Source organism: Phyllostomus discolor, chromosome 11 (genome assembly GCF_004126475.2).
Source record: "Phyllostomus discolor isolate MPI-MPIP mPhyDis1 chromosome 11, mPhyDis1.pri.v3, whole genome shotgun sequence".
Taxonomy (NCBI): Eukaryota; Metazoa; Chordata; class Mammalia; order Chiroptera; family Phyllostomidae; genus Phyllostomus; species Phyllostomus discolor.
Genome location: NC_040913.2, coordinates 42,537,072 through 42,558,688, shown reverse-complemented (window position 1 = coordinate 42,558,688; position 21,617 = coordinate 42,537,072). Strand labels below are relative to the sequence as shown.

Sequence of the window (21,617 nt, the reverse complement as noted above, 5' to 3'; positions counted from 1 at the left end):
CTTAGAGGAACCACAAGTCTCTTCCCCAGATTTCCTAGAGCCGCCATCCTCATTCCAGTTCTCCCAGCCCACTCCCATTCTTGCCCATCACCAACCGGGCAGCCTCCCAAGGTCTGAGTACGCCTTCCAAATATGCTGTTCTCAGCACTGTTTTGTCTTTCCACTTGGGCGAGGATTACACAGTAGTAGATGGCTCCCCAGTTGACAGTGAAGATGGTAACCCTGGGAGAGATGCAGCCTTCCACTCAGACTTTTCTATCTTGCTGTTGCTCGATTTGCTCTGCATCCTCCTTTAGAGGTCTGAGCATAGAGAGGGGATCCCCTGTAGCCTGAGATGAGCCCATTGATTCTATCTTACTATGCAAACCACAAAGAGCACTTGCACTTTTGGCCCTTACCAGAGCAGATGACTTTGAATTCAATCACATGCTTTGTATTTATTATCAGATGTTCAGTTGAAAGAAAAGGTACATGTGCAGATGTGTGTAAGAGGTACACAGTCTGTCCATAAACATTCTAGATTATATTCCAGATCAAATGTATCCTTCAAAAATAGGTGAGCTTAGTTCATTATTTGGCTTGACATTCCCACCTACACTTGAGGATTGCTGTGTGTTATAGTAGATGGATACAGCAAGAAACAGATTGGTGAAACCCGTTGCTTCACTTTTTTTAGGCCCATTTGTGAGGCTCTGAGTCTCCCAGGGTCCCTTGTATGATGCTCTACATGAGAGATTGCTTTTAGAATTAAATGGTAGAAAAGGCATGTGGATCAAATGGTAGGAAGGAGGAATGCTGAGTGTTGCCGGTTCTGTACAAGTACAGGATGCAAATAGAACATGGACTTTCACTGGAGGGGAGTGGCTTTGTTTCCCTTAAAGAACTGGAGTATATTTCCCCTTGTGATCAGTGAAAACTATGAAACTATTTTAAGATTCTTTCTTGGTTTTCATGGCCAGGAAGCTTTGAGCTAAAGTCAAAGCCCCACCATGACCACTGTGTCCTGTCTTATAGCTTGAGAGTAGTGCTCAGCTTTTCCTTCCCTTGACCCTCCCTCCCTTTAGATGTAAGTTCTTCTTGGTTTTGATTATTTAAATTAAAAAATATTTTTTCTTTAATCCTCACCCAAGGATATGTTTTTTAATTAATTTTAGAGACGGGGGAGGGAGAAAGAGAGAGGAAGAGGAACATTGATGTGAAAAAGAAAATTAATCAGTTGCTCCTGCATGTGCCCCAACCAGGGATCGAACCTGTAACCTTTTGTTACAGGACAATGCTCCAGCCAACTAAGCAACCCAGCCAGGGTTTGATTTTTATTTTTTTTTTTTACTTTATGTTGTATGGATTTCTAGAAAATGTTTCTTTTAAAATATTTTAGTTCTTTTCTAGCATGAGGTGGAGGATAATTCTTAAATCACATGGGCCACTGACAAACACAGGATGGTTAGATATTACTGCATCAGCATAAATCCCACCTAACGTTTTAAAACCTTTGGGTTCTGCTAATATTTGAATCAGCACATCCACCTCTTTTGTGGATCTTGAAGGTCAGTGTTCCTCAGCTTCCTTTGAGATTTTAATCAATTATAGACTGTAGCAAGCATACCACTATGAAATTTGGCATACTTACCAGAATAAAATTTCCAGTTAAAAAGAGAATTCCTATACCTTTGAGAGCAGAACTTCTCTGATTTGTGAAACTACAACAGTTCTTCCAGGTTTTAATAAAGATTTACTAGAAGTTAATCAAGAAATTGGTTACACAGCTTCCCTGGACTTGTCAAGGATTAGACAAAGGGCAGAATGTGACAAAGCTGATAGGGAGTTGAGGATCCACTCCGACAGCCTGCAGGTAGTTGGTGTGGTCATCACAGAGCGGGTTGAGTATTCCACTACATTTTACGCAGTGGAGCGTAGAGAGATTCACATTTGTCCAATTCTTGCTGTTAAAAGTCTGTAATCTGGAAGCACTATTAATGAAACTGAACATAGACAAAAAAGAAGCAACATTAAGTAAGTGAGTATTTATAAGATGTTGTTTTATTTTGTTCCTAATTGACAGTTACAAACCAAATTATGCTGAATGAGGTGCTAGATTTCAATAAAATTACAAACATTAATTGAATACTTGCTAAATGTGGTATACTCCACTGGGTACAGAGTTCCCTGCCTTCCTTGAGCTTGTGGCCTCATGATGGAGGCATATAAAAACTACTAATTCAGATAGGTTTGCTGGAGAATTGCAGTAAGAGGTACAAACACAGTGCTGCCCCGGACACTCCCCTTCAGGACATCATTTCCATAGCAGTATTTTGCTGATAGTCTCTTCTATTGCCACAACAGTGTATTCTGTCTTTATTAGTAAAACCACAGCTATATTGATCACTGTAACGATATGTGACAACAAATTAAATCATATATTTATAGTGAGATATTATAGCAGAACAGCAAGAAAAACTTGAAGTAGCTTTATCATTTTTATGCTGTTTGATTTTTAATAGGCAGTACTTTAATGATTTTGGTTTTGTGCATTTTTGTATACTTATAAACATATTCCTCATATTCACTACAGTTCCTTTGGAACTAAAGTTCCTTTAGGACTTTTTTAAAAAGCATGCAAAGTGTTATGAAACCAGCACATTAAAATCTTTTCAACAAGAGGAAATACCTTAGGACTTCACAAAACAAGCTCTCTGAGGAAAAAATGGTAGGTAGGCAAGTGTCTGGAGGCATGGGGGAGGGGGCAGGACAGGGAAGGCGTAGCCAGGTCCTGTTCCTGCAAGCTCCACATCGTGCCCACAGACATCAGCACTGGGGCCACCTCCCAGGTCATTTCCTCAAGTTTCCTCATTCCTCAGACTGGAAACTGAGACCCAGAAATAGGCAGGACTTTCCCCAAAGCTGGACAGTAAGCTGTGGACAGAGTCGCATGGAACCCAGAACTCTTCCATTTGTTTGCCCTTTTTTGTTTGGTTTGGTTTTGTTTTGAAATTGTTGCCTTCTCCACCTTTGAAAAAATTTAAATATACAAAAATAGTTGAAAGAAGAATAAAATTAACACCCATATGTCTTTACTTAGATTTGCCAATTGTTAATATTTTCCTTTATTTGCTTTGCATTTCCCTCTAGATGTATATATTGAATCATTTGAAAGAGAGTTATTATACACACCATAATGCTTTACCTCTAACTACTTCATTGTGCTTCTTAGACTAAGGACATTCTCTAACACAACTTCAATACCATTGTCATTTTTCTCAGCTATCCCAAAGGTATTTCTAATTGTGTTATCCACCCCACCCCAACCCAGGATCCAGTCAAAGTCTACACCTTATTTTTGATTGCTGTCTCATCAGCCTCATTTCATCTGGAGCAGCCATCTCTCCCACCATTACCACTTTCACTTTTCATGATGGGCACTCTCTTAAGAGTCCACCGCCCTTCGTTCTGGATTTGCCTGGCTGTTTTAAAATAGTGCCATTTACCTTGTCCTGATATCCTCTATATTGCCAGAACTGCTAACAGTCTTTCCCCCACACCAGGTATACTGGACACTGTTTAACATTCCCACCACCCCTGCCAATATATCTAAGACTTTGGTGGCCACAGGCCACCCAATCTCTGCAAGGGCTGTCCAGGCCTCCTTTGTAGACAATGCAAAGGAGGTGGGATGGAGCCTACTTACATTCTATGAGATCTTTTTGTTACAATTAAATATTTTAGCCTATAGGTAATGGGTGCACAAAATAGTACAAAACATAAAAGACACAAAGGAGCAAGAGCGAAGCATAAGCTTCTCTGTCTGTCAGCACCAGTGCCCGTCTCTGGTGGTAACTAGGAATAGTGGGGTTTTTTGGCATTTTCTCAGAGATACTTGATGCATGTACATTGAGTGGCAGTATAGCATTCTACCCTGCTCTGTGTCTTTACACTGTGTGATTATTTGCAACTCATTTAATCTCTCTGTATTTTCATTTTATTAGTTAGTTATTTTTTAATCCTCACCCAAGTTTGGTTTTAGAGAGAGAGGAAGGGAGAGAGAAAGGAAGAGAATGAGAAACATCAATGTGAGAGAGAAACATTGATCAGTTGCCTCCTGTACACACCCCAACCAGGGATTAAACCCGCAACCTCTGTATGTGCCCTGACTGAGAATCAAACGCATAACCTTTCTGGTGTGCAGGATGACACTCCAACCAAATGAGCCACCTGGCCAAGGCTATACTTTCATTTTCTCCTGTGAAAGAAGCATAATAACTAGGACTAACTCATGAAGGTATGGAATTTACTCACCAAATATAAAGTGATGCATGAACAAAAGACAGTTTTAGGAGCTTCTGGTGAGAAATATATATTCTGTAACCCAGGATGGCATTGCATGTGATGTCTTTAAGAATTCAGGAGTGTGCTCTGAGACTTCCCATGCCCCACTCCCCAGTTCCAGACAGTTCTTAATGTCGTGTTCCTGCAGCCATCACCTCTGTTGTAAAGGTGTCCAGTCTGTGTTTGCTTTGAAACTGACAGAAGCCCCTGTCCTGGCCCAGTGATCTGGACTCTTCCATGAACCCTCTCACTTGGCATCTGCTTTGTGTTTTATTTGGCTTGGGTGCAGCTCCTGAGCGCTGTGTCATTAAAGTCCAAGAGGCTCATTAGCAGTGAGCCTCCACTTTTTGTCCTACCTCAGCATGACCTGTGTGCCAGGCCACAGACACCCTTGAGCAAGACTTACTGAGAAGGAAAGGTAATTCAGTGGCGGGACACATTTCAAAGCCATCTGGAGCTTTTCAAGTTCCTCATAATTGTTCTACCAACTGAATTCAGTTCTCAGGAACAGCACTGATAGTAGGTCACTTAAGACAGGAGCAACATTATCTGCTAATAATCAGCATAAAGTCCTCTGATCTTCTAGTCAGCAGTTTTTAAACACAAAAGTGAAAAGTGGAATGGAAATGTTTTGTGAATCACTGTATTGTAGTCAGGAAGCATTTTCTTCCCTTCATCTTTATTCCAGTTTGGTCCTTATGATTTCTCCAAGCCTCTGGGAGTATTTCACTAGGACCTTAAGGCCAACCTCCTTTCCAGAATTTCTCAATGCCTTTTTCTTTCCTGAAAGTACTCAGTAACACCAAGTTAGCTGATTCTGCACTAAACACTCAAATAGTGATATCTGAAAACAGATTTATTTAGTTATTCAGAAGTTGGACTTTGGGGAAAGACAGTACCCAAATTTATTGTTTCTGTGGAGACAGATAACCATATCCTGAGGCCATAGTTTTCAACAGTGTACCAAAGAACCCTTGAAGGGCAGTGGGTGGCGAACGTGAGTGGGCGGCTTTTATCCTTCCCCCCGCCCTCCCCAATGCAGCCCAAACATTTCCACTTACATTGATGCTGCCTGGTTTCACAGTCTGGGCTTTTGTGCAACATCTCATATGGAGAAAGAGTTCCACTGCTTAAAAAAAAATTTAGATAGAAAACCACTATTCCACGGTCAATTGTGGATTGTGATTTCTTACAGACTCTGAGAACTTTCTTTTTGGAAAAGAGTTTATCAGTTCCTATTTTGGTTTAGATAATTCATTCCCCTGACAGGAAAAAACAAAGCACAGGTGTTCCTACGACTAAGTGAAGCAGACTTTTTACTCTGTTTGGGGTGTACCATTGCATTTTCATCGAACCTTGGGGGCAAGAATGACCTTGGAAATTATTTTTAAACTCTGTGTTTCACAGATGAGAAAGTCAAGAGCAGAGAGGTTAAATATTTGCTCAAGCTCACATAGCTAGGCTGTGAGAAGCCAGGACTCGGACTCCCCACATCAGGGCCCTTTCTTAGTTGATGTTTTATCTCTGTTTTTGTGCAGCCATTGTATTCCCACCAAGTAGGTGTTTTTACAAAACTGTAATTCAGGAGCTGTACCATGTACATAAAGTACTCTATCTTCTCCCCTTAAGACTTCATCATCCCAAGGAGGTATAATGGACATACTTTTCTCAAAGATATCTTGGTCAGAAAGATGGGGTTAACTCACAGAAGGATGTGGAAAGGTATGACTCACAAACCAAACCTGCTGGGAAAATTCCTTCTATCAGAAACAGTTCAGTGTCTTTTTCCCACATCTCAGGAATGTTTCACACATTTACAAGTGGAAACCAGTTATCCTATCAGGCTCAGTGTTTGAGTAAATTCTTATTGCCACATGGAGATAGAACTGAAGAATAGTATATAGACTTCTCTGAGTCCAAAGTTAAAAAAGACTCGAAACTGACTTAATTGTTGATGTTGAGAAGCATTGGCCAAGTCAACCATTCAAAAAACTGACATAGAGATTGGGCAGGGGAGGAGTTAGGAAATGCTTATTTCTCTGTAACAAAAACAGTGGATTTAGAGTCAGAGCACCTGGGTTTGACTCCCACCTCTGAGAACACTAGATCTCTGACCTTAAGAAAGTCTGTTAATCTCTCTGAGCATCAATTTCTTCATTTGTGAAATGAGGTTAATAACACCTACCCCAAAGATATGGAGAGAATCAAAAAGAGATGAGATATACAGAAGCACTTTGTAAACAATTAAGAAGTGTACAAAGCCCTGGCTGGTGTGGCTTGGTGGATTGAGTGCCGGCCTACGAACCAAGGGGTCACTGGTTTGATTCTAAGTCAGGGCACCTGCCTGGGTTGCGGGCCAGGTCCTCAGTAGGGGGCTGTTCAAGAGGCAGACACACATTGATGTTTCTTTCCTTCTTTCTCCTTCCCTTCCTCTCTCTCTAAAAATAAATAAATAAAATCTTTAAAAACAACTGTACAAATGTTGGCATTATGCTCATTAAATGTATAGCCCTATGCTTTCATCAGCCCTGTGAGGTTAGGTAAAACAGAGATTATCCCTATTCCTCAGAGAGGTTAAGTGATTTACAAACATATAATGCTGGGGGTCATCTAAATTGGCATTATTTACAAGGTAGAAACAAGATTTGGAAAGATTAAGTGACGTGCCCTCAGTCCAAAAGCTTGTTAATGTCAGGGCTGTCTAGAATCTTTGATCTGCAGAACATTCATTTTTTTACATTAACTCCTATGATATCAAAGAAGATGAGCTAGCTAATACTATAGATATTGGCTAACTGTAGGTTTCTGTTGGCACTTTCGATGTTTTATTTTTATTTTTTTTTCAATTCATTAAAGGTTTATTTTATTTTTTTCTATTTCTAATTTTATTTTAATCATTGTTCAAGTACAGTTTTCTGTCCTTTACTCCCATCCCAACCCACCCACCCCTCCCTCCTCCCTCCCCATCTCCCTCCCATTTCCACCCCCCCCCCCAGTTTTTGTCCATGTGTCCTTTATATTTGTTCCTGTAAACCCTTCCCATTCTCCCCTGAAATTCCCTCTTCTCTTCCCTCTACTCACCGTCAGTCTGTCCTCCATGTCAGTGTCATTGACTATATTTTGCTTGTTTGTTTATTTTGTTGTTTAGGTTCTTGTTAAAGGTGAGATCATATGGTATTTGTCTTTCACTGCCTGGCATATTTCGCTTAACATAATGCTTTCCAGCTCTATCATCAAAATGTCCATACTACCCACAGCAATTTACCTATTCAATGCAATACCTGTTAAAGTACCAATGGCATATTTCACAGACACAGAAAAAACACTTCAAAAATGTATATGGAACCATAAACGACCCTGAATAGCTGCTGCAATTTTGAGAAAGAAGAGCAAAGTAGGAGGGATCACAATACCTGATACTAAACTATATTACAAGGCCACTGTAATCAAAACTGCCTGGTACTGGCATAGAAACAGGCACATGGACCAATGGAACAGAACAGAGAGCCCAGAAATAAGCCCAAGTCTCTACAGCCAATTAATATTTGACAAAGGGGGCAGCAACATAAAATGGAGTAAAAATAGCCTCTTTAACAAATGGTGTTGGGAGAACTGGACAGCTACATGCAAAAAAAAGGAACTCAAGCACCAACTTACATCATACACAAAAATAAATTCGATGTTTTAAATCACATACTTATCCTCTATTCATTTGCTGACCAGTCAGTAGTGCCCTCTTAGAATGGTGTGTTTGGATTTCTAGAAAGAGGTTAGAATTTCACACATGGTCAGTCTTCAGGAATAGCCTCAGGTAATTGCCTCATACCTACTTATAATGAGGATGAATAATAACACATCACCTTTCCTAAAGTTAGCAAATGATTATCATTCCCCCCAAAATTTAAATATAAACCTTATTCATAAAAAATGCTGACAGTTCTTTATTCTAAGCAGAGCTTACTTTTCAGTCTAAGTATTATAAATCAGCCTTCATATCTGATGATAAATCATCATGCCCTGAATGAAGCCCAGCATTTGTCTTCATTTGTAATACCTGCCACTAAATAAATGAGATTTTCAAAAGAAAATATAGCAAAGGGCATTTAAACAAGTGTTGAAAGCAAAAAAGTATTAAAACTGGTTTTCTCTAATTAAGGTTTTTCTTTATTTCTCTGGTTTATTATTTATGTTGGATGCTAAATACAAGACCCCACAAGGATTTCAGGGATGCTCTGAAAAATATAGAAATCATTATTACATATGCAGATTTTGAGCTACTCAAAAAAAGTATAATCTAAATGTTAGGTGCTTTGATCATGACAGTGAGGTTCTTATTTAATGGCTCCTGTGAACCCTCCAGGGAAGCGAACTGGAGCCCCTGCCAAGTCTGGTTTGTCAAGGCAGGAGCCAGAGTGGCTGAGTGGCAGAGTCAGGAGTTAGAGAATGGAAATGAATGAGTTTATATACTTTTCCCTTTAACCCAGACAGTTTTGAGGATGGGCAAATTACTGTCTGCAAAATGTGTTGGCATCCTTGGGCAGCAGATACCAGATAATTGTGACATAGGAAATATTGGTTTTAATGGAAGTTTAGCATGATCTATAGTAACACTAAGAAATGCTCCACATTTGGATACCCTTTGGTTTCCTCTCAAGCATTTTATTTCCTCTGGACACAGAATCATCCCCAAGCCCATCTGAAAGATGAGAACCCAGGTCTGCACGTCATTTTATGAGCCTCATCCTATTCCTTATGTTTGTCTTCTCAGTTGCTGTAATATTAATGAGGCACAGGCAAAAGCAGATTCTTCTGCAAACAGCACTTTCCTCACCACAAATACAAGGGGAAAACTAAAAAGGAAGAAAAGGCAGTAGGGAGAAAGGAAGAAAGGGAGGTCCTCAACCCATTTATCTTTATTTCATTTGCATGAAAAATCTAGTAGATAGATTAGTCAGTCAAATTATAGTCACTAAAATGCTTCTGAAGTATTTAGTCAGCTGTATCTGGTTTTGATAAAGAACATCCAACAACTCATTTGGCTGCTATTTGTTTAACCATAAACTAGCAACTGTGGCGACCAGTTATGAAAACACTGTGAGCAGACCACATGGTCAAATATTTATTTATGCCTTCTCATCCATGGTTATCTGATTAGTAAGAACTTTAACCTTCAGTTAAAAGGGAGGGAAAGGTCTAATATATTTATAGCCCTCTTATCTCAGCCAAATAAGAAAAACCTCTGTCTCAAGAAGCTGATGTTATCCCTGGTGTAGTATCCTGTTTAACATATTACTTCACCAGCCCTGGAATGAAAGCAGCCTGCCTGGCATCTTCTCGGAAGGATGTGGCGTAAAACAATTTCCACTGTGACCATTGTCCAATCATATTTCAGGGCCTCGAGCATACTTCCCTGGAGGAATCTTGCCGTATCTCTCCACATCCATGCTGATCCTGTCACTGAGCATGCGGGTGACCTTTGTTGAGCGCATACTGAAGCCAGTAATCTCCTATACTTACCCATTGCTCAGAGCTGTGCAGATTTTAGGTTCCAGATTTATTTGTCACCTTTTCACTACATTGATAACAAACTATGCTAATGAGATTTTTGTTCTTGTATGGAATTTCTTACATCCTTAGAAAGTATTTATTGTCAAGCTTTTAAAAATATATTGGTAGATGGCTCTCACAATTAGTTTGCTATCATTCTTTGTGTTAAAAAAAATTCTTGCCCTGGCTGGCATAGCTCAGTGGATTGAGCGTGGGCTGCGAACCAAAGTGTCGCAGGTTCGATTCCCAGTCAGGGTACATGCCTGGGTTGCAGACCATGACCCCCCAGCAACCGCACATTGATGTTTCTCTCTCTCTATCTCCCTCCCTTCCCTCTCTAAAAATAAATAAATAAAATCTTTTTTAAAAATTCTTAAAACGAAGCATAGGATGATCTCCAAGCCCCCTGCCCAAGGCTCCACTCTGGCTCCTCTCTGACCGTGTCTCTTGTTTGGCAAAGAGTCTCTGCACCCAAGGGGGCATACCCATGTAAAGCTAATTTCTAAATCATGCTCTGGTTCCTGGGATCCCCGGCTGTCCTGCTCAGATGAGCCCAAGCCTGCTTCCAGGGCCTGTGCAGACCTCTTCCATCTTTTCTTAGGTCCATTGTCCTAAGGCAGACTGGCCAATGGTGTGAGCCCCCAGGTCCAAGGGATGGGCAAGGGACAACTGTATGGCACAGTGGATGGTGTGTGGATGGGAGGGCTGGGTGTCCTCACACACACATATTACATGCCTCATGGTGTGAGACAGAGCCAACTATACAAAGAAGATCATGGGTTCTAAGCCAGAGGCTTGTACTGCCCACATTGCCATTTCCAAATACTTGAAATCTGACACTGGCTTTCCAGGTCATTATGTATATTGATCAAAGTAGGAGGACAGAGCATATTTTATTTAACAATTTGTAGCTGGATTTACATCTCTTAAATATTTAGACATCCTATACAGGCCTTCACTTGCACACTTGGCCCTTCCAATTATGCATTTATCTCTGTCCATTCCTATTTTCTCTGCCTCCCTTCTGGTCTCAGAAAAAGGAATCTTTTCCCTCCTTCTCCAAACCATACCCTCTGACTATGATCCTTATCTTCTTCCCCAGAGCCTCTGCTCTGCCACCTGTAAAATGCAGACACCTCTCCCCAACAGCCTTTTAGATGCTGTTCTAGTTCTCTTTTTATACCACAAACCTTTTACTGAAATTGTTGCCCAAAAGTTGCCATTAAGTCTGACGCCCAGGGATTATCTAGCCATTATTATTCTTGATGGCCATTGTTAGTTTAACTCAGCACAGATGCACAACCGTGTCCCAAAACCCTACATACTGGTTTCCTGGCCTGTGTCTGCTTCTGGCACCACTCTGTCCCATCTTCACTCAGCTCTGTGCCTTTCCTCCACTCCACCAAGGAGGATGCTCCCCAGGGCTCAGGTATGGGGTCTGCTGCTCTTCTCCTTCTGTGCATTTGCCCCCGGCAGTCATGTGTCCCCCTCCTGGGGATAACAGCCACATATCTGACTACATTAAACATGTTTCTTCTACCCTGGCTGGCATAGCTCAGTGGATTGAGCACAGGCTGTGAACCAAAGCATCACAGGTTCGATTCCCAGTCAGGGCACATGCCTGGGTTGCAGGCCATGGCGCCCAGTAAGCACACATTGATGTTTCTCTCTCTCTCTCTCTCCCTCCCTTCCCTCTCTAAAAATAAATAAATAAAATCTTTTTAAAAATTTAAAAAAATTTTTTTAAATTATTTTTTAAAAAAACATGTTTCTTCTGTAATGGTTCCCTGAGTGCACAATTTCAACATGTCTAGAACTCATCTTCCTCAATAACCTAACTGCCTTCTGACTTCCTATTTTTACATAAAAATTATTTCTATAGGAATTTTTCTACTTTTCATTTTTACTACAATGGTTTCAGTTATTATGGGTTGTTTTTGTCAGCTAGCATGGGCCAATGACCATTTATCATATGATTGCTGGGGTTGGAGGGGAACTTGTTCCAGTTTCCAAACAGCTTATTTGTGAAACAGTGTGGCCCTCATTGGAAAGGAAATCTTCCTATTGCCCCCTTGCATATATTTTTTAAAATTATATTTTATTGTTTATGCTGTTATACTTGTCCCAGTGTGTCCTGCTTTGTCCCCCTCCACCCAGCCCCCTGACTATCTCAGGTGATCCCCACACCATTGTCTATGTCCATACAAGTCATAGGTCATACAAGTATGGTCTTTGGCTACAATATTCTCTATGCTGCACTCTACATCCACATGACCATTATGTAACAACCATTTAGTACTTTTTAATTCCTTCGCCTTTTTTGCCCATCCCCCTGATGCCCCTCCTATCTGCAAGCATCAAAATGTTCTGTGCATCTATGATTCTGTTTCTGTTCTGCTTTCTGTTCATTTATTTTGTTTTGTAGATTCAATTGTTGATAGATATGTATTTATTGCCTTTTTATTGTTCATATTTTTTTATCTTCTTCTTAAAGAAGACACTCTTACATTCCATACAATATTGGTTTGTTGTTAATGAACTCCTTTAGCTTTTTCTCATCTGGGAAACACTTTATCTGTCCTTTGATTCTAAATGATAGCTTTGCTGAGTAGAATAATCTTCGTTAAAGGTCCTTGCTTTTCATCAGTTTAAATATTTCTTGCTAATCCCTTCTGGTCTGCAAAGTTTTTTTGAGAAATCAGCTGACAGTCATATGGGAGATCCCTTGTAAGTAACTGCTTTTCTCCTACTGCTTTTAAGATTCTCTCTTTGTCTTTAACCTTTGGCATTTTAATCATACTGTGTGTTTGGATTCATCTTGTTTGGGACTCTCTGTGCTTCCTGAATTTGTATGTCTATTTCTTTTACCAACTTAGGAAAGTTTACTGTCATTATTTTTTTTAATATTTTTTTAAATTTGTTATTCTTTTACTTCTCCTTCCAGCATGTTCATGATGCAAATGTTGGTACACTTGAAGGCGTCCTAGAGTCTCCTTATACTAGCCTATTTTTTTTTCTTTTTTTTCTTACTGTTCTGCTTGGGTGTTTATTGCTTCCTTAATTTCCAAATCGCTGATTTGACTCTCAGCTTCATCCACTCTACTATTTATTTCCTGTAAACCGTTCTTTATTTTAATTAGTATACCCTTGACTTATGACTTGCTTGTCTCCATTTTGTGTAGTTCTTTTTCTGAAGTCTTGTTCTATTCTCTCATTTGGCCCATTTTATTGTCTTCTCATTTTGACAGCACCCCCCATGTTTGCTTCTAAATATTAGGTAAAGCTGCTACATCTCCCATGTGTGATAGGGTGGCCCAATGTAGTAGGTATCCTGTAGAGTCCAGTAACACAGCCTCCCTATCAACCAAGCCATGTACTTGAGGTGTGCCCATCATGTGGGCTATGTACCCTCTCCTCTTGTAGTTGAGCCTTGATTGCTCTTGGCATATCCAAGGTCAGCCACCACTTGTATTCTGCCCAGGGCCACCTAGCATAAGCTACAAAATGAACTGCAGATGGCTGCTACTTGTGCTGAGCTTGGCAGTGCCCAGGTGAGGCCAAGCTGTGAACCAAGGCTGCCGGCTGCTATTGCTCATCCTGAGGTATAGGGCTCGCTGAGGCCATATGCTACTTGTTTGAGAGATTTTAGGAAAATCTGAAGCATGAGCCAAGACAAGCCATACATATGGAAAGGCCCATGGAAACAGCTTGGGTGAACTCAAAATTTGTGTGGGGTAAAGCCTCAGAGAATCACCAGGGAAAAGCCCCTATCACCAGGGTAGAGCAAACAATGTGAACCAGGTTGATGGAGTCTCAGATACAGTGCCCACCTGCCAGCTCTGTGGGAAGAGGGTTCAGAAAAGGAACAATAGCCTCTGCCAGCACTTCTGTGTGAGAGAAGTACTGCCAGAAGTGCTGCCTGCCCCCAACTTTCACCCTGCTGCCAGATAATTCAGTTCCTCCCCATAAGTCTCTGGTGCTTGCTGCCAGATAATTCAGTTCCTCCCCATATGTCTCTGGTGCCTGTCAAGCTACCGCCCCTTCATTGAAGCTTAGAGAGAGTAGGTCTGAGTAAGTCTGTTTGCAGGCCCTTTAGGAGGAACTGCTTGAACTCTAGAATTGTCTGTCTTCCACAGCCTCAACCCCCACTAGTTTTTACAGTCAGAAGTTATGGGATGGGAACTTGTCATCCTGACACTGGAACCCTGGGCTTTGGGGCCTGGTGTGGGGCTGGGACCCCTTGCTCCCTAGATAATCCTCCCAGTTTTTATCCCCCACACATGGATGTGGGACCAGCCCTTTCTGCATCTTCATCCCTCCTACCAGTGTTGATGTTGTTTCTTCTTTAATTTCTTCTGTAATTGTAGGACTTCCATTCAGCTCAGTTTCTGGTGGTTCTGAATGATGGTTGTTCTGTAGTTGTTATTTTGATGTGGTTTTGCAAGGAGGCGAGCCATGTTTATTTATGCTGCCATCATGACCAGAAGTTCACTCTTGATCTACATACATTCTTAAAGCAAATTGTGCAAAAGACACACCAGGTGCACTCATGGATACTGGAATCCAAAGATGAATAAGAATGAGTTCATCTTCAAAGAACTCACCAGTTAAAAAGAAAGACATGTAAAGAAATAGTTGCATTGTCCCACAACTCCTTGAGAAATGTGTTTCACATGACAGGTGTTCAAAAGGCGGCTGTTGACTGATGGTTAATTGTTGAATAGACTACAGTGATTCTTAAGCATTTTGTGCAATAATACTCCAAGTGCTCCCTAAAATATTTTTCCCCAGACCCACACTCAGAATTTTTTGCAGATGCCTCAGTTGCCCAGAACCCTGATATCTACTTTAACATTTATATCAACATCACAAAAATTCTTACAGGATGTAGAAGGGAAAAAGGGAACTTGGTGCCAAACTCAACAGTTGGAGAGAACCACCTTGCCCCAATTTTAGTTTTCCTCAGGCCCCAAACTTCTTTCCAGATTCTGTAAAACAGAATCTACCTAGCCTCTTCTCAACAGATAGGACTGTCTCATGTACATTGTGAGACAGAAAATTTTGTGTATTTTCTAAATTGGAAAGTATATGTTATACATTATCAAGTAGAAAACCAGGTTATAAAATCACATGGGCAGTGTTATTCATTTTTAACTAAAAATTATGCCAATGTAAATGTGTATACAGGTGAATGTGCAACCTCTCACACATACAGTGGGAGGAAAATAAAAGCCTAGGAACTTACACAACAAAACATTGACAGAAATTATCTCTAAGTAGTGAGATTATGAATGATTTTTACTTTTTGTGCTTTTCTGTCATTTTTATAGTGTATATGTTTCAAAACTTTATGTTTGGGGTGGGGGGGAAGCATATGTATTAGCTTTCTATTGCTGTGTAACAAATTACCACAAACATAGCATCTTAAATAAAGACCCATTTATTAACAGTTGGTTGGAAGTCCAGACAGGTTCATCTGTATTCTCTGCTTAGGATCTCATAAGGCTAAAATAGGTGTCAGCCAGACTGACCTATTTCCTGACGGCTCTGGGGAAGAATCTGCTTCCAAGACCATTTAGATTGTTGGCAAAATTTGGTTCCCTGTGGTTGCAGGAGTAAGGTCCCTGTTTCCTTGCCGACTCTCAGCCAGGGTTGCTCCTAGATGCCACTCCACAGCCTTGCTGAATGGCCCCCTCTATTTCAGCCACAGATAATTCCCACAAGTCAAATCCCCTTATGCTTCAAATCTATCTTTCTCTTCTACTACCAGCCAGAGGAAAAAGAACAAACAAACAACTCTCTGCTTTTAAAGGACTAGTATGATTAAATTAGGTCCACCCAGATCATCTCCCTTTTGACCAATTCAAAGACAATTGATTAGTCATATTAATTACATATGCAGAATCCCTTTTGCCACATAAGGTAACATGAGTGATATCCCATCATATTCACAGGTCCTTTCCCCACTAAGGGAAGAACATTATATAACCTATCTAAACTAGGGAGGCAGGAATCTTAAGAACTCTGCCTACCATAATGTAAGTATGTTGTGCCTGTGTGCATACACATGTGTATGTGATTTTTTTAACTCTCTCCTTAAAGTTAGAAACAGAATTCCTGGTAGCACCTGAGGCCCTCATCAGATTTTGCCTCCTGCTAGAGAGTAGAGATCACATGAAGAGGGACCAGAAGTTGAAGGAGTCAGGAATTTGTTTGCCATTTTTAACAAACACATATCCATCTCTATGCACCTCTCCATGGCCATATGTTGAGCAGTCCTGGATAATAACAGACCAAAGAGTTGGAGGCTTATAGGTCCAATGATAATTCTGTAGTTGACAGAACTTCTAACTCTCTGATTGTCTTGCCTATAGTATGACATCGCTGGACACTCTGGAGATGACTACAACATTCCTCTAGTTCCAACTAACAAAATCCCCAAGGACAATAAGCAAAGACTAGAAATTCTGAAGGTAAATTCATTTAATTACCTTTATATTGTGAAAACTTCTACTGGACTAGGCAAAGTATCTTCTGGTCACTGAAAAAATTCACTGAAAAGGCAAAAAAATGGCTACTTGAGTTTTAAAAGTTAAATGCCAAATAGGATTGTTTGGGAACATTTTTTGTTTCTAACAAAAGTCTTAACTACATGTTACAAAACAACAAGGGGCCAAGGAGGGTGGAGGGCAATATACTATTACCCAAAAGGAACCCCCCAGGTTTGTTATGTCCGCCACCTTATAGGAAAGACATCTCTCAATGCTAGAGATTCGTGAAAAGGAATGCTGTACAGACTTAAAATAGTGACCTAATATCTTAATCAAAATCCCAAAGTCCCTTAAAACACCCACATACACACACAGTCCTTCTTCCCCCTTTGTCCAGCCTGGTGTACCATAACTAAAAGAAATAGAAGTCCATGCTATGGCTCAGGCAGCCCCCAGTTCTTCCCAGTAATCCGTCTCGGCTAGTAGGCCTCCCTTGGGTCCCAGCACCACCAGCTGTGTCACCAGGATCTCTGCTAAAGCTGGGTGGTAGTTTCCCCTTCTAAAGCTGCGGGGGTCCCCACACTGGCAAAGCTGAGTGGTTCTCCCTGCACAATGGCTGCGGGAGTCTCCACTCTGCCAAAACCATGTGGTTCTCCCCTCAGTGGCCTCAGGAGTCGCCACTCTGCTAAAGACAGAGTGGTTCTCTCCTTGCTCTGCCCTAGCCACATGGTCCTCTCGGCACAATGATTGCGAGAGCCTCCACTCTGGCAAAGCCGCATGGTGATTCTCTCACAGGGCTGTGGTTCTCCCCACACTGCCCCAGCCACGTGGTCCTCTCTGCAATGGCTGCTACGTCTCGGTTTAAATCCCCAAGCCAATCTTCCTCTGCAGCCCCATTTCCAACTCCTCCCACAATCAGCTACACTTGCCAGCACTCTCATATCCTTCCAGCATTACTGGGCTGCCATCATGAGTCTGGGTAGGCATGGTCCAATGGTGTGGAGCCAGTCTTCTCCAAGCTCTCAGACAGGCACTGTAACTCAGGAGAGTTGCCTCCCAGTTAAGTCTTGGGGGAAGTTACTTCCATTCCCTGGGCCCAGAACACTGCCCAGAGCACTGGCCACAGCTATTTAACATATCTATGCAGCCAGTTAAAGGTTATAGATATGTCAAATGACCACACCAGAGGTTAGCTGCAAAGCTGTTGCTATGCAAAACAGCTCTCAATGGCCCTACTCCATTTGTCCCTTCCCCCAACCCACACCTGTGCAGGGGAGGGGTGAGGACATCCTAATATTTCCTGGACACCCTGAGTTCTGGGCCCCATTCCAAATCCCTATTTGGGGCCCTCCTCTTGGCTGTACCCTGGAACACACATAAAAATATTACTGTGTGCTTCAGTCACTCCATGATGCCAGTTAAGCAGACTCACTCTGAGACTTTTCATTCGCATGTAATAATTAGTATTTGTGCATTTTCATGGTCAGTAGAAAAATCATCATGTTTGTTAAAAAAGGCATTTCTCACCCAAGGTTTTTGTGCCACATTTGTTACCCCCAGACAATGCATGCCCATGCTCAGTTCTGCATGAGTGGGGACCACACGTTAGAGGGGACAGAACATGCCATCCGGGAAATTGTCAAAGAAGAAGCTGATGAGTACTTCGTCATCGTCCTGAGTGATGCAAACCTGTCACGATATGGAATACATCCTTCCAAGTTTGCCCAAATCCTGACAAGCAACCCTCAAGTAAATGCTTTTGCCATTTTTATTGGATCTTTAGGTGATCAAGCAACCAGGTAAGTGTTACCTCAGGATATAGCAAAGGGCAGATGTAAAGATACTTGAGTCCCTGACACACACCACTTCATGGGCTTAGCATCTCAAGGGGGAGTGGGGAAGACAGAGGGAAACAGAAACTAGAGTCACTCCCCTGATGGAGCTGATAGTCTAGTTGAGAGGATGTGATGTTCTAGCTTATGTTTGGATGAGCAATAATCATTTTAAATTAATTAGTGTTCAGCTTATATTAAACTTACCAACAACAAAATAAGTAGCAAATTTGTTTGTCCACTAGTAAATTAAACAGTATCTAACACATTTTGCACTTTACCTCTAGGTCCCAAGTTCACTTGTGATCAGTTCATGTTCAAATCATATACAAAGGAGCAAACATCTACTATTGTCTTAGCATAAGAGATTGTGTATGTCTATATAATGTATATAGACTTATGCAAACATATAAATAGTATATATTTGTATCTATATATACACAGACATATAGACATATATATGTATATACACATATACATATATGAAATATATATCTATTTCTATATATCTATATATAGACAAACAGTTATATATCTCCCTTACTGGGAAGACAAGATGGGTGAAACACTTGGAAACAATGTAAGATAGTATATATAGTATATATTGCTATGTTGAATATACTGAATTTTCAACAGAGAAATTTATGATCAGTCAATAAACATCATTGTGGATGATCTGAAAACAAAGATCTGGAAACACTGTCAGTGACTTAAACACACTAACATTTCTCTTTTTCAATTACAAATAGAAAGGGCTCATGCTTTTTGTCTGCTTAAATACTTGTAAGAAGAGAAATTATATCTTCTCCCACACCAAAATATAATTCCTGCCTGAAACTCAAAAGGGCACATGCCTTTTTATTATTCACATCTTTTTTACCTGCTGTACTTTGGTTCAGAGTCCTGTATAGACTAGGAAATATTTTAGTGCCCCAAGTGCTGGCATTTTTTCTATGTTCTTTCTCCAAGCTGCAGGATTGCATAGTAAGGTTAAGAATAGACTTAATATATGTAATTACAGTCACTTTATTACTTTGCATTTTTCTCAGTTTTGTATGTTAGCCTTTTCTAGAACTTCAGTGTCCTCGAACACAAACCATGCCTTTTCTACCCAGATTTTCTTCACGACCAGCCCAGTGTTAAGCAGACAGCAAGCTCAGCAAATACTGGTTGAGCTGAAATAGCTATTTTGTCTTTCTAGTGAACAGATCCTGTTTGAATACTTAAGCACAATAATACCCTTGTGGTTTCCTAGGGAAATGGTCCAACATCCACTGGCAAAAGATATGTTGCAGAATTAGCTGGTCTACCGGGCATGCCAAATGTATGATACTACACAGGATGGTTGACTTTTATTAAATGTCATTTGAAAACCAAACTTTGTTGGCACAGTGAAAGGAGGCATTCTTTTGAGTAGAATTGTGTCTTTCACTTTTATTGCGTTAAAAGATGGCCCTTTGTTCCAAATGATAAATTGGCATTTTAAGAAATTGTCATAAGCCTATATAACCTCAGTGCCATCAAAGCAGCAATTGCATAAATCAGACTGCATTTCACATTGTGTGATGTGCAGAAAGAAAAGGGCAGCAGAGAGAAAATAACACTTGGGGTTTGCCTGGGTAACATTTTTTAAATTTTTTAATTGATTTTTTAGAGAGAGGAAGGGGGGAAGAGAGAGAGAAATATCAATTTGTTGTTCCAGTTATTTATGCCTTCATTGGTTGATCAAACCCCCAGCATTGTTTTGGGACAATGCTCTAATCAACAGAGCTACCCGACCAGGGCCTGGGTGGGTAACATATTTTGAGGCTTGTTTTCTAAGACAGGAAAAGCTCTTAGAAGTACAGTGTGAGGCCAACCATTCAATGGACCCATGTGAGCTAATCTCAGATTGGTTCCTAGGGCTCTGTTCGGTCAAGGGAATATAAAATACCGGAAAATAACAGTAATAAAAGGGAGAGAAAAATTTCAAATCCACTGATTTACTCACTGAAAAGGCCTTTCCTTCAGTTCACTGCTTTTAATGTGCTCTCCCTGTTGTTCTTCCAAACCTTTCATTGCCTAGTGACAGCCCATTCAATTGCAAGCAGGGGCAAGGTATTAGGAAGTAAAAAATTTCCTTTCCTAAGAAACCACTTGGATGCTGTGGTTTGTGGGGGCTGGAGGTGGAAGAGAAGCCTCAATTTGCAATGGTAATTTTCTTTCCCTTTCCATCCTGGCAGGCTTCAGAGAACTTTACCAGCTGGCCGGTCTTTCATTGCCATGGATACCAAGGACATCCCTCAGATTTTACAACAGATCTTTACCTCCACCATGTTGTCCAGTGTTTAAGAAGTGCCCTTCATCACCCTGATGCCTGGGATTTGCAATAAGATGGGAATAAAGAGTATTCTGAATAAAAGAAGACGTAGTCAAATGAACCCATGCAGTAACTGGATAATTCTGACATTCTTGGCTTTTCTTACACTTGGCCAGTAATCAGAATTCAGAAAAGTATCCAGAGGGAGGCTCGCGCATGGACATCTATAGCCATTGATAGCTTTTCAAATAATTAGAGGAAGCAAGTTGACCTGCATTTTATTAAATATAAGGGTTAAAGGAAGGTCATTTCACAGCCAGTCCAAAAAGAGAGTACCTAGTTTTTGTCTTAACACATCCTCTGATCACCCAAGACAACAAAAGTGACTCCAGCAAACTAAGGCCCTAATGCCACATTCTGCCATTCACTACAAGTCTGTACAAACCCACCCAACCTGTCCCGTAATTACTTTTATTTCTTCCCCCACTCTGTTGTCCAACAATGACGTTACAGCAGTAAATCCACTGAGAAGTCCTAACAGCAGTATTATTTTTATAAAAGGTTGGGTTTTCTCAGTAATTCCATTTTCTTGGCCAAAACCAAAAGGAATCAAAAGATCCTTGGATTGCTTCCTTTCCCACGTGACTTTTAAAAGTTTCTTGAAATAATCAAGAGCAAATGTCCTTTCTCTATGCTGTCAGGAGCAGAAGGATGAAGGATGTCTGGCCTTGAGTTTCCTGTTTCTTCTTGTTCTTCTAGTGCTTCTCAAAAGTGTCACAGTGTTCCCTACTGATATCCAAAATGCAGTGCTCAAAATAACAAATGCTTATGTTTTTACCTACAAGAAAGTAAAAACAAGGCAGTACGTTCGACCTACATGATAACTGGAAATTTCTTCAGCTGTTAAAAAATACTCTTTTCAAGCTTCACTCTTTTTCTTTCAAAGTGTACCTTACTCCCACCCCATCTTGGACTGACCTTTATTTATCAGTAGGCTCGATGTCACTGTGTTTAAAATCAAACCTTCAGCAGAACTCAGTCTCACTTCAACCATATAATAAAAAGTTCCTTTTTGCCCTGACCAGTGTGGCTCAGTTGGATGGAGCATTGTCCCATAGACTGAAA

The 21,617-nt window shown here is 40.7% G+C and overlaps 1 protein-coding gene across 2 annotated transcripts in view; it reads left to right on the top strand.

The window, feature by feature from the left end:
- Positions 1 to 21,379, top strand: part of VWA8 (von Willebrand factor A domain containing 8) — a 417,525-nt gene extending 396,146 nt beyond the window's left edge. For both annotated transcript variants that reach the window (XM_028526305.2, XM_036011319.1), the window contains 3 exons: positions 16,245 to 16,343; positions 17,922 to 18,160; positions 20,416 to 21,379. In XM_028526305.2, coding sequence (XP_028382106.1) covers positions 16,245 to 16,343; positions 17,922 to 18,160; positions 20,416 to 20,524 — 447 coding nt within the window. In that variant the 3' untranslated portion in view covers positions 20,525 to 21,379. The remainder of the gene's footprint in view (positions 1 to 16,244; positions 16,344 to 17,921; positions 18,161 to 20,415) is intronic.
- Positions 21,380 to 21,617: the final 238 nt, after the last annotated feature.